At 42.2% G+C, this 12,984-nt stretch overlaps 1 protein-coding gene across 3 annotated transcripts in view; it reads right to left on the bottom strand.

Annotated features, from left to right (window-relative positions):
- Window positions 1–12,984, bottom strand: part of LOC109904406 (CUB and sushi domain-containing protein 3) — a 657,725-nt gene that overhangs the window by 238,298 nt on the left and 406,443 nt on the right. For all 3 annotated transcript variants that reach the window (XR_004202892.1, XM_031788837.1, XM_031788836.1), the window contains 6 exons: window positions 10,394–10,588; window positions 9,732–9,870; window positions 9,273–9,460; window positions 8,640–8,828; window positions 5,679–5,795; window positions 4,821–5,036 (listed from right to left, as the gene is read on the bottom strand). Coding sequence is in view for 2 of the 3 variants with exons in the window: in XM_031788837.1 (XP_031644697.1) it covers window positions 4,821–5,036; window positions 5,679–5,795; window positions 8,640–8,828; window positions 9,273–9,460; window positions 9,732–9,870; window positions 10,394–10,588 (1,044 nt within the window). In the remaining variant the exon portion in view is untranslated. The remainder of the gene's footprint in view (window positions 1–4,820; window positions 5,037–5,678; window positions 5,796–8,639; window positions 8,829–9,272; window positions 9,461–9,731; window positions 9,871–10,393; window positions 10,589–12,984) is intronic.

Raw genomic sequence — 12,984 nt, 5'->3', positions numbered from 1 at the left:
TGTGTGTCGCGGTTATGATATGAAGGTTTGGCTAGGAACGTTTTTTTCACCTGGTCACAGACCTGATATGTTGTGCACTGATGTCCACAAGGAAAGGGAAAATGTGAGAGGAGGGGAGAGCGTAGATGTGAGTAGGAATTATATAGAGATCAAAGATCATGTTGTTTGTAAACTCAGCAAAAAAATTAATGTCCCTTTTTCAAAGATTGCTTCCCATGCATGTTCAATGAACGATAAACAATTAATGAACGTGCACATGTCGAACGGTCGTTAAGACACTCACAGCCTACAGACGGTAGGCAATTAAGGTCACAGTTATGAAAACTTAGGACACTAAAGAGGCCTTTCTACTGACTCTGAAAAACACCAAAAGAAAGATGCCCAGGGTCCCTGGTCATTTGTGTGAACGTGCCTTAGGTATGCTGCAAGGAGGCATGAGGACTGCAGGTGGGGCCAGGGCAAAATATTGCAATGTCCATACTGTGAGACACCTAAGACAGCGCTACAGTGAGACAGGACGGACAGCTGATCGTCCTCACAGTGCCAGGCCACGTGTAAAAACACCTGCACAGGATCGGTACATCCGAACATCACACCTGCGGGACAGGCACAGGATGGCAACAACAACTGCCGAGTTACACCAGGAACGCACAATTCCTCCATCAGTGCTCAGACTGTCCGCAATAGGCTGAGAGAGGCTGGACCGAGGGCTTGTAGGCCTGTTGTAAAGGCATGTCCTCACCAGACATCACACTATGGGCACAAACCCACCATCGCTGGACCAGACAGGACTGGCAAAAAGTGCTCTTCACTGACAAGTCGCGGTTTTGTCTCACCAGGGGTGATGGTCGGATTCGCGTTTATCGTTGAAGGAATGAGCGTTACACCGAGGCCTGTACTCTGGAGCGGGATCAATTTGGAGGTGGAGGGTCAGTCATGGTCTGGGGCGGTGTGTCACAGCATCATCAGACTGAGCTTGTTGTCATTTCAGGCAATCTCAACGCTGTGCGTTACAGGGAAGACATCTTCCTCCCTCATGTGGTACCCTTCTTTCAGGCTCATCATGACATGTGGCTGCTATGAAAGTGAACTGTGTTTGCGTGTGATCAGGGTTGTATTAATTCGCTCAGTTCTGTTGAAAAAATTTTCTTAAACTGAATGAAAAGGGGTTAAACATACCTGAATTTGTCCAATAGAAACCCTCGTTTGCAACTGTTGGATTAATGCTTACACCCTAGATCGGATAGATGCAGGCAAGAGTGTGCAAGGCGATATTGAAAGGGTCAATGTCTGTCACCTTGATTACTCAATTTTCTCTCGACCTACGATGGTGTAAACTTTCATTCATAGGCTAGGTTGTAGCAACCTCATGATGGGTACAGGGAAAATTTGAGTATCATGTAGTAACCTAAACCTATCGATGTTACATTGAGCTCGTTGAATGGAATATGAATGACAGTCATCCAATATGCTGTAATAGAAATAAGGCCATGCAAAAAAAAAAAAATTGTCCTCCCTCATCCTACTGACCGCCACTGCAATGATGATCTAATACAGTTGTTCAAACAGGCGTCACCTGTATTCCGATACAAAGTTCTGCTGCGTAGCCTAGGCAAACATCTTGCAAAAAATCTGCGCATTATGGCAACTATTTACAACCTTATCCATGGTGCTTTACTAACAGTAGTATTTCCCCCTCATTGTAACTATCCTTCTAACGACTATAGGCCAGTAGGCTATGTCTGTACACCCAATAAAACAAAGTATCTTGGCATCCTGGTGGAGCCTGAGGGCTATGCGTGTGTACGTGTCCCACGTCAAGCTGCTCTCCAAATCTGCTACAACACCGCTATTTTGCAGCCCATTATAAACCTATAGTGGCCCACTAGATTGAGTACCCTAACCTGAAGGTTAATCATATGTTACAGAGGGCAAGTGAAAGTAAATTATCCAAACGGCTGCTGGAGGAATAAACAATGAAACAGGGGTTTTACGCAAACGTGTCTGTGGGAGGAGAGGCAACTCAAGGACCACTTTTGCATGCACAAAGCAGCTAATCTGAGGCGCTGTTTGAATATATTCATGGATGGATTCTCCCTTTCTTGAAATAATTATTCATCTAAATATAGGCCTATTAGATAAATTATGATAGGCTATACAGGCTATAAAGAAATAATCACTGATCTGACATTATTTGGTTAGTAGGCTAGCGTTATATCTCCTGTCACTATCCATCTATTTGTAATGTCTTCAAGGATGGGAGGAATGAAGAATGCATAGGTTATCCCAAAACAGGGGCATCGTCTCCGTTATAGGTTATTTGTCTCAGCTATACCATTAATTTAGGTTACCACGTGTTTACCATATAGAGGCTAGTGGCTAGACCTGTTGCCTGTTATAAAAATAGAACGTAAAATGACTCGTCTCAGATGGGGCTTTACCCAAACACCTGCCCCCTGCCCCGTGGCTATGCAAGGTCCATGACAGGGGTTTGGGGGCAGCCCTTGAGCCCGACAGGGACACGCAATCCTTCTCCATGCAGTCAGTGACTTACATTCACAAGATAGTAATCATTAGAAGTGTAGCCTACATCAAACACCATGCCATTATGAGCACATTTGTAAGTGAACCTTCTGTTTCAACATATACAGTAGGTTTCTAGCCTAGCTGTTTCTCTCTAAAATATTCTATGCAAGGTCTTGCCATATGCAGGGGATTGAGGATAACATTGTGGCGAATTCGAAGAGCACCATGACTTGGACTGATGCACGCAACTCCATGTCTCTTTGCAGTCTGACAACGCACCATGGCCATTACATTGATATTTCTTTGGGGATACCGTGTGTGTGTGTGTTTGTGGTATCTGTTTGAACAAGTGTATTAGCATTACTTTTGATCAGGGCCCATAGGATCTGGTTATATTTTGCACTATTAAAGAGGAAATCAGCAGTTACTACATCCATTTTTGGACTTGATTCTTGAACAATATAACTAATAAATGTCTCGTGAGCTTAGTTCAACTGTTGTACCCCATCAAAACCCCAAATATGGCCTCCTGAATGGCACAGCATTCTTAGGCACTAGCTGTGTTACTACAGATCCTGGAATGCGACCCATGAGAGACCCATGAGGCAACGCACAATTGGCCCAGTGTCGCACGGTTATGGGAGGGTTTGGCCGGCCGGGAAGTCCTTGTCCCATCGGCTCTAGCTACTCCTGTGTCGGGCCAGGTGCATGCACGCTGACACGGTAGCCAGGTGAATGGTGTTTTCTCCAACACATTGGTGCGGCTATTTTCCGGGTTAAGCATGCATTGTGTCAAGAAGCAGTATGGCTTGGCGGGGTTGTGTTTCGGAGGACGCACGGCTCTCGACCTTCACCTCTCCCAAGTCCGTACGGGAGTTGCAGCGATGGAACAAGACTGTAACTACCAATTGGATATCACAGAATTGGGGAGGAAAAGGGATTAAAAAACAAAAAAAAGAACCAATTTTTACCTTCTTTTACACCAATGTTTTTGTAATCAAAGTAAATGTAAACAAACACAATATAGCTTCAAAACATGGTTAAAACCATGACGATCCCTCAGCTTTTTACCAAAACAAGAGCGGGGAGGATGCTCTGTTATTGTTTCTAATGCTGATTTCCACTTTAAGGGAATAGGGTGCCATTTAGGATGCAGCCTACCTGTCACAAGCCATGTATATCCATATCAACACGTCAACACATCCCATCCACATTTCATGTTTATTCATGAGGATTGTTTGACAGCAGTGCATACTCCAAGTCATATCAAGAAGGTCATGATAATATAATGTCAAGTGAAACTTTTCCATGAGTAGTGTTCCTGTCATCTTCACTTACACTCACATTGATGGAGTTTTTTTGACAACAGTGCATACTCAAAAAAGAAAACGATAAAGCGAAGAACAATATAAATGTCTGCTATTAATTGATTGATGACTTTATGCTTTTTAATTTAAATGGTTAATTCAAATGTTTAATTGAACTTTTATTTAATATGCAAGTCAGTTAAGAACAAATTCTTATTTACAATGACGGCTTAAGTCAGACTAACTGAGAATGTGTCAGTAGCTGTCAATGGATTATTCATCCACGTTATGGCTTTGGATCCCAAAAATATTTCTCCCCACTCCCCAAATGACGTTGACCCAACGTGGAATAGACGTTGAATTGACGTCTCTGCCCAGTGGGTCATCCCTATTTGTTTGTTAAAATACTGTCAACAAACCTTGTCAACATCTTTCTCCTTTAAATCTCAGAAAGGATGACATCCTGAAGGACATTTCTGATTTAAGCTACAATATCTACAGTTGAAGTCGGAAGTTTACATACACCTTAGCCAAATACATTTAAACTCAGTTTTCACAATTCCTGACATTTAATCCTAGTAAAAATTCCCTGTCTTAGGTCAGTTAGAATCACTACTTTATTTTAAGAATGTGAAATGTCAGAATAATAGTAGAGAGAATGATTTATTTCAGCTTTTATTTCTTTCATCACATTCCCAGTGGTTCAGAAGTTTACATACACTCAATTAGTATTTGGTAGCAGTGCCTTTAAATTGTTTAACTTGGGTCAAACGTTTCAGGAAGCCTTCCACATGCTTCCCACAATAAGGTGGGTGAATTTTGGCCCATTCCTCCTGACAGAGCTGGTGTAACTGAGTCAGGTTTGGAGGCCTCCTTGCTCGCACGGGCATTTTCAGTTCTGCCCGTAAATTTCTGCCCGTGCTCTTGAATGGACACACAAAAAAATACACACCAATAGCAACCCACCCTCACACTCCTCCTACTCACCAGAGAAGGTAATATTGAATCCCTCGTAGGATATAGAAAAGTCTGATATGAAGCGCAGTTGGGCCTTGAAGTTCCCGTAGAGCCCTGCGTTGGTGGGCGAGGGCAGCTCGTTACCCGTTAGCCGTGCCAGGGGCTGGACAAAGCTGCCATTCTCTGTGATGAGCAGGTAGTCATGGTGATCCTCCAGGTGGAAGGTGTTGAAGGTAAATTGGACTCCTATTGGGACAAACCAAGTCAAGAGGAGAACAGCCAATAATATGGTTCAAGCTACATGTCAACCTCCCCTGATGAAATGATCAAGTTCAATTGAAACGACGGTTTAATCTGAGAGGAGAACAGCCAAGTGGAGGGAGAGAGAACTTCATCTCATTACATTCAAAGGTGAGGTCAGTTAATATAAAAATGAAGGCTCTGGGTTTTCTTATTTTTGGGGGGAAGGGGGGGACGGGACTGCATTTCAATAGAGAAACATAATGATAGTCCATATTGAACATCTTAGCAGCCATGGGAAATTAAAATTCCAAAGAACTTTCATTACTCTCAACCCAGAGTCCTGTATTATAATAATATTTCAGCAAGATGGGCTGGGCTGGGAAGAGGACCTACAGTGAATCTGTATTCATGTCCATTCCATTCCCACACTGACTTTTACCAGCTTGCTGATAAAAGGAATAGGAGTCCATTCTTCAGCTGTTTATTAATTCACATATAATTAAACAGTATCAACATTTTTACGGATTGTTTGCTTGTTTTCACTTAAATAAATGATCTTCAGGCAGAATAGCTATATCAAAAAGAGTTATGAAGTGTCACATTCCATTATAAATATGATTGTAGTAGTTAATAACCCAGGCTTACCTTTGCCGTGGCTGACCTCCACCGTCCAAGTACAGTTTAGTGAGTTGGGATACATCTCAGGATATCCAGGGGACAGGATGGTGCCGCCGGGCCCTCGCACGTCTCCTCCACACAATGCTGGGGGACAAAGAGGGGGAAACACTTTACTTTATTGTCCATGTTTTTGCAGAGAACAGAAACAGTGCTCTTCACTGTAATCAGTAATATCAATACGTTGCAGGCCAGTCTTTCTTGGCTAAAAGTAGAGGAGAGACTGGCTGTATCAATTCTTCTTTTTATAAGAAACGTTAATGTGTTGAACATTCCATGTTGTTTGCATAGTCAACTTGTGTTCAGCTCTGACACACACTTACCCTACCAGACATGCCACATCAGGGGTCTTTTCACAGTCCCCAAATCCAGAACAAATTCAAGAAAGCTTACAGTATTATATAGAGCCATAATTGCATGGAACTCCGTTCCATCTCTTTGCTCAAGTTAACAGCAAACCTGGTTTAAAAAAACAGATGAAACAATACTTCACGGCACAACGCCTCTCCCCTATTCAACCTAGATATTTTATGTGCATGTATTGATATGTAGGCTATGTCTGCCATTTTTAAATGGATGTAGTTCTGTCCTTGTGCTGTTCTAGTCTGTTATTGTTCTGTATTATGTCATGTTCATGTTTGGTGTGGACAGCAGGAAGAGTAGCTGCTGCTTTCATGTATCTGTCCTAGACAGATGTAGCGCTGTATCAATAATTAATGGAGCAACTTCTTTACTAGTAAGCACTTCATTCAAAGTCTTATCAAACAGGGAAATCTGGACAACTACGTAGACCTCACTGTGTTCCTCATTTTGCTCTCTTTCTTTCCATCTCTCTCTATACATCATTTCACTCTTTTTCTCTCACTCTCTCCTTCTGAACAAGAAAGTAACTGAACAAGATGTTTAATTTTGACATGACCTGCCTTCAATTTCAATATCATAGAACCTTGCATATCAATATTTCAGCATAGCCCTTTTCCAAGGGAGGCTGGTAACAGTAATATCAGGACCTTCTTTTGAAGCTCTGCAACAGGGACTACATCCTCACTCCTTATTCCACTTAGATCCACTAGATAGCACAGCCACAAAGTCAATATTGTCTATATCGTATATATTCATGAAAACAAAAATGTGCTTTTGGTATTCATTTAAGGTAAGGGTTAGGCATAATATTAGCAGTGTGGTTAAGGTTAGGGTTAAGGTTAGGTTTAGGTTTAATTTCACATTTTAAGAAGATAAATTGTTGAAATAGGCTGGGTTTATGACTTTGGGGCTGGGGTAACTAGTGATGACTAGGAGGCAGGGGAGGTAAAATGACAAGCTAGCGGGCAGGTAAAGGATGCCCCTGGATCCCTAATCTGGTGAGAATATCAGTTCCTATCAGGCAGAGGAGCCGTCACAGCAAATTGATAGCCTAATGGCCTGGCATTGAATTGCATTGTCTCAGATTTGTTTACTCCCTGGAAAATGAAATAGATCTCTGAAGTCAAAACACGGAGAGACGAACAAGCTACAAGACTTTGTCAGCCCCAGAGTCGCTGGGGTGGTTCCTCTTTTACCAATGACGAACTGTCATTGGCTTTAATATTTAAGGACCACTCATATAAATATCTTGTCACTCATGCATAACACAATTCAATCTTATGGCGGTTTTGTCAATAGGCAGTTTGGCACCATATCATATGAGAGAATATTTAAACTAATTGATGCCTGTTGAAAGTGATAGATCAAGATATTGCACATACTGTAGATCTAAACCAGGGCTCTCCAACCCTGTTCCTGGATAGCTACCATTCTGTAGGTTTTAACTCCAACCCTGTTCCTGGATAGCTACCATTCTGTAGGTTTTAACTCCAACCCTGTTCCTGGATAGCTACCATTCTGTAGGTTTCAACTTCAACCCTGTTCCTGGATAGCTACCATCCTGTAGGTTTTAATTCCAACTCTGTTCCTGGAGAGCTACCAGGTTTTAACTCCAACCCTGTTCCTGGATAGCTACCATCCTGTAGGTTTTAATTCCAACTCTGCTCCTGGAGAGCTACCATTCTGTAGGTTTTAACTCCAACCCTGTTCCTGGATAGCTACCATTCTGTAGGTTTCAACTCCAACCCTGTTCCTGGATAGCTACCATTCTGTAGGTTTCAACTTCAACCCTGTTCCTGGATAGCTACCATCCTGTAGGTTTTAATTCCAACTCTGTTCCTGGAGAGCTACCAGGTTTTAACTCCAACCCTGTTCCTGGATAGCTATCATCCTGTAGGTTTTAATTCCAACTCTGTTCCTGGAGATGCCCTCCTGTAGGTTTGAACTCCAACCCAGGAACAGGGATGGAGAGCCCTGGTCTAGACTCTAGAGTAGTAGCCTAATGATCAGATACTGTATGTACTATGCAAACGCCTGGTTTAGCCCACTTCTTCTGTGTTCAGCATGACAATAATCATGACAGATGATTATAACTCAATAGGTAAATCCGCCTTCAGTTTTCATGCCCACCATTTTTGTAATAACCTGCAGAACTCCCTGTGTATTGATTCCCTGGTGCCACTAGGGCAGTTTAATGATTAATCAGGGGAGTCTAATGTTGAATTTGTTAAATGAGAATTGCATAAAAAAAAATAAAAAAAGTAAACATTTATTGTGGTGTTGAAATTGCAGTTTTTTTTAATTGTAACCTGTAGTTTGTGTTTATGTTTTTTGTTTGTGTTGAATTTGTTGTCCTCAGGGCACCATTGAAAATGAAACCCTGGTCTCAATGGTTTCCCCTGATTAAATAAAGGTAAAACCATTTATATCAATAATAACTCACACACAAACACACCTCGTAACCAGGCAAGTACAAATCTGCCACAGTCTTGGTCACCATGGCAACAGTCCATACCATGAAAAACAAATAGATACTGTACATGCAAACTAGTTTTAACTGGTCCATACCATCACAGGTGGGCAGTGGATGGCTCCACCAGTGGTTCTTCTCACAGACAAGCGGTTCTTCGTGGCTCAGTCTGTATCCAGGGTCACAGCCGAATGACACGGTTGAACCAATGGTGAAGTCTTGACCATAACGCAATCCGTTGACCGGGAATCCCGGGTCCTGGCAGGAGTAGGTGTCCACCGTCACGCCTAAGGAGAAAATGTTAGATATATTATGAGGTAACAACAAAGCAATTGACTTTCATCAAATATCTCATACAGAGAACACATACAAAGCTGTAACAGTTCAGGAGTGTTATAAATTAAAACTATGGGTAGGGCTACAGGTGTAGAATCTTAATTTGATCACCCTGTTGCAGGAGAACTTTCCTTCAGTACAGGACATTTTAAACCTGTATTGTATTTGAGGTTTAACTAGGCTTCTACTTTGAAATTTCAGACTTGATTTTCCCTTACAGAATATGTATTAACCACTACAAAAGTGTCCATGAATTATAATCCACATAATAATTCAAGTTTCCTGTTGCTGCAGGATTATTTTCCTGCTGTAGAAAACTGGCTCAAAATAAGATCTTACATCTGTAAGATCTGACCACATGACCTGACCAGGAACGACTCGGCTACTAGACTTACTTTCGTAGATGATCTTAAATCCACTGTTGGAGCGGCTGTTGTCGGTGGTGAAGAGCATATACAGGTGGTTAGTACTACTGAACAGGAACTGGGGCACCTGGGTACCGTTGAACGAGCCAACCAGAGGAGAGAGCAGGTTGGGCCCATCATGGATCTCCAGGAAGTCATAGCCCAGCTCTGTCTGAAACCTGGACCATTGAGACAGGGGGAATTATGAAATGCACAAATTTGATTTGCTTGTGATAAAACATATTCAGTAGTGCAGTTGCATAAACATTGATTAAGCCTACTACTGCACTAAAAATAACTTTGAAAGGAGACTCTTTAAAAATACGCAATAAATAAGCAACACCATTCCATTATAAGTGCCTTGATTGATGTAGAAATCCATTCTGCGTATTCAACAGTTAGAAAGTGCTCATAAAATAGAGTAACTTTATTGATATAATGGACACGCACTTGTCAAAGGTGATCTTGATGGAGCGTCCAGGCTCGGTCTCGATGACCCACTCACAGCTGAGGGAGTCCTTATAGTATCCAGGCCACCCTGGGGACAGGATCACCCCACTGGGAGCAGAGAAGTGGCCACCGCAGGGGGCTATAGAGAAGAATACAGGGGGGGGAGAGCGAGCGAAAAAGAGAGAGAGAGAGAGAGAAAATACATTTTCTTAAGTTTATTGGTGTTGTTGCCTTTTTATATTGACCTGGCACCACTTCCTGTTTAAAAAACAACAACTTATTTGCTAATCTAGAAAACAGTGGCCTACAGCATACTGTACATGTTACAAGGGCAGCTAAGCAGACATGAGGCTCTTTATTACCCTGCCCATATGAGTGATGTCACCACAGCATTAGGAGCCATGGGGAGCAGGGTGAATGACTGACAGGAAGTCAGATAGAAGGAGACTGACTGCCCTACAGCACACTTGTTCCCTGTCCATCCCTGAGCCTCCCTAGCATCCTTCAACACACAGGTCCACTCCGCTTACACTCACTTAGGCTATTGTCTGTGTTAGGAACAGGGTAATTGACCCCCAAAATTGTGCATGTAAGGACGTGCGCATGTACAGATGTCAGCACGCACGCACGCACACACACACACACATACATATGATATTTACCTTCACATTTGGGGATGGGGCCACTCCACATCACCTTGCCGTTGTCCAGCTCGCAGGTGATGGTCTTGGCCCCCTGGGTCTTGATGAAGCCGTCCTCACAGATCACTGAGATGGAGCTACCCAGCTGGAAGTTGTCCCCGAAGCGCCTCGCATTTATTGGGATGCCCGGGTCGGGACACTCGTTGTGGCCGAATGCTGAGAACAGATGGGCAAATGTTGGCTATTTGTCAGATGTAACCGATGTCACTACGGCTTCGCTTCCTCCACTGTCCCCTTACTGGGCTTGAAACATGGTCCTCTGATCACAAACACGTGGCGGATTGCTTGAAAATGTACAAACCAGTTGCTTCATTGAAAAATACCAAATTCAATGGCGCCGAGGCATAAGCAACTATGGGGCAAAACAGACAGGGTTTGCTTAGATTGTTGACAACATGTAAACTATATTTAGTCTCCAAATGTTTATTGAAATAACTACATAAATACAGTTCTACAATGAGCATTTTTTGTCTCTCAAATACATAGTTACATGTGTTGGCTAGCTAGCTATTAAATTTGGTCATATTAGCATAGATATGACATCAGTCAAAACCCCTCAAAACAAGACATGGTATTAAGAACAACATAAAACTAGCTGAAACGAGCCACCTACAACAAAACAAAACATGATATCAAGAAAAATTTAAAACTAGCTGAAATGAGCACCTACGATTCCCTACATGGCAGCCTCATGTCATTGTTGTTAGCTATCTGGCCATCCAGAATCACAACAACGAACAGCATTCTGGCCCCATCAATGCGCACTCATAATTTTCGTGGTGTTGTCAGCCAACCCATCTATAGTCGTGCACATCTATTGTATTTTCATGTGCATGTCTAATATACTGCATTGCACAACTCTGTAAATGGGTGGTTTTCAGACAGTTTTTTAGACAGTTTACTATTTTCTACATTATAGAATGACAGTGAAAAAATAAACATTTTAATTTAAATTTAAAAAAATGTATTTAACCAGGTAGGCCAGTTGAGAAGAAGTTCTCATTTACAACTGCGACCTGGCCAAGATAAAGCAAAGCAGTGCGACAAAACAGCAACACAGAGTTACACATGGGATAAACAAACATACAGTCAATAACACAATAGAAAAATCTGTATACAGTGTGTGAAAATGAAGTAAGGAGGAAAGGCAATAAATAGGTCAATAGTGGAGTGATATACAGTGCCTTGCGAAAGTATTCGGCCCCCTTGAACTTTGCGACCTTTTGCCACATTTCAAGCTTCAAACATAAAGATATAAAACTGTATTTTTTTGTGAAGAATCAACAACAAGTGGGACACAATCATGAAGTGGAACGACATTTATTGGATATTTCAAACTTTTTTAACAAATCAAAAACATGAAAAATTGGGCGTGCAAAATTATTCAGCCCCTTTACTTTCAGTGCAGCAAACTCTCTCCAGAAGTTCAGTGAGGATCTCTGAATGATCCAATGTTGACCTAAATGACTAATGATGATAAATATAATCCACCTGTGTGTAATCAAGTCTCCGTATAAATGCACCTGCACTGTGATAGTCTCAGAGGTCCGTTAAAAGCGCAGAGAGCATCATGAAGAACAAGGAACACACCAGGCAGGTCCGAGATACTGTTGTGAAGAAGTTTAAAGCCGGATTTGGATACAAAAATATTTCCCAAGCTTTAAACATCTCAAGGAGCACTGTGCAAGCGATAATATTGAAATGGAAGGAGTATCAGACCACTGCAAATCTACCAAGACCTGGCCGTCCCTCTAAACCTTCAGCTCATACAAGGAGAAGACTGATCAGAGATGCAGCCAAGAGGCCCATGATCACTCTGGATGAACTGCAGAGATCTACAGCTGAGGTGGGAGACTCTGTCCATAGGACAACAATCAGTCGTGTATTGCACAAATCTGGCCTTTATGGAAGAGTGGCAAGAAGAAAGCCATTTCTTAAAGATATCCATAAAAAGTGTCGTTTAAAGTTTGCCACAAGCCACCTGGGAGACACACCAAACATGTGGAAGAAGGTGCTCTGTTCAGATGAAACCAAAATTGAACTTTTTGGCAACAATGCAAAACGTTATGTTTGGCGTAAAAGCAACACAGCTCATCACCCTGACCACACCATCCCCACTGTCAAACATGGTGGTGGCAGCATCATGGTTTGGGCCTGCTTTTCTTCAGCAGGGACAGGGAAGATGGTTAAAATTGATGGGAAGATGGATGGAGCCAAATACAGGACCATTCTGGAAGAAAACCTGATGGAGTCTGCAAAAGACCTGAGACTGGGACGGAGATTTGTCTTCCAACAAGACAATGATCCAAAACATAAAGCAAAATCTACAATGGAATGGTTCAAAAATAAACATATCCAGGTGTTAGAATGGCCAAGTCAAAGTCCAGACCTGAATCCAATCGAGAATCTGTGGAAAGAACTGAAAACTGCTGTTCACAAATGCTCTCCATCCAACCTCACTGAGCTCGAGCTGTTTTGCAAGGAGGAATGGGAAAAAAATTCAGTCTCTCGATGTGCAAAACTGATAGAGACATACCCCAAGCGACTTACAG

This window comes from Oncorhynchus kisutch, linkage group LG14 (assembly GCF_002021735.2).
Source record: "Oncorhynchus kisutch isolate 150728-3 linkage group LG14, Okis_V2, whole genome shotgun sequence".
Lineage (NCBI taxonomy): Eukaryota > Metazoa > Chordata > Actinopteri > Salmoniformes > Salmonidae > Oncorhynchus > Oncorhynchus kisutch.
Note: the sequence above shows the minus strand (reverse complement) of the source record. Positions and strands in the feature narration are given on the sequence as shown.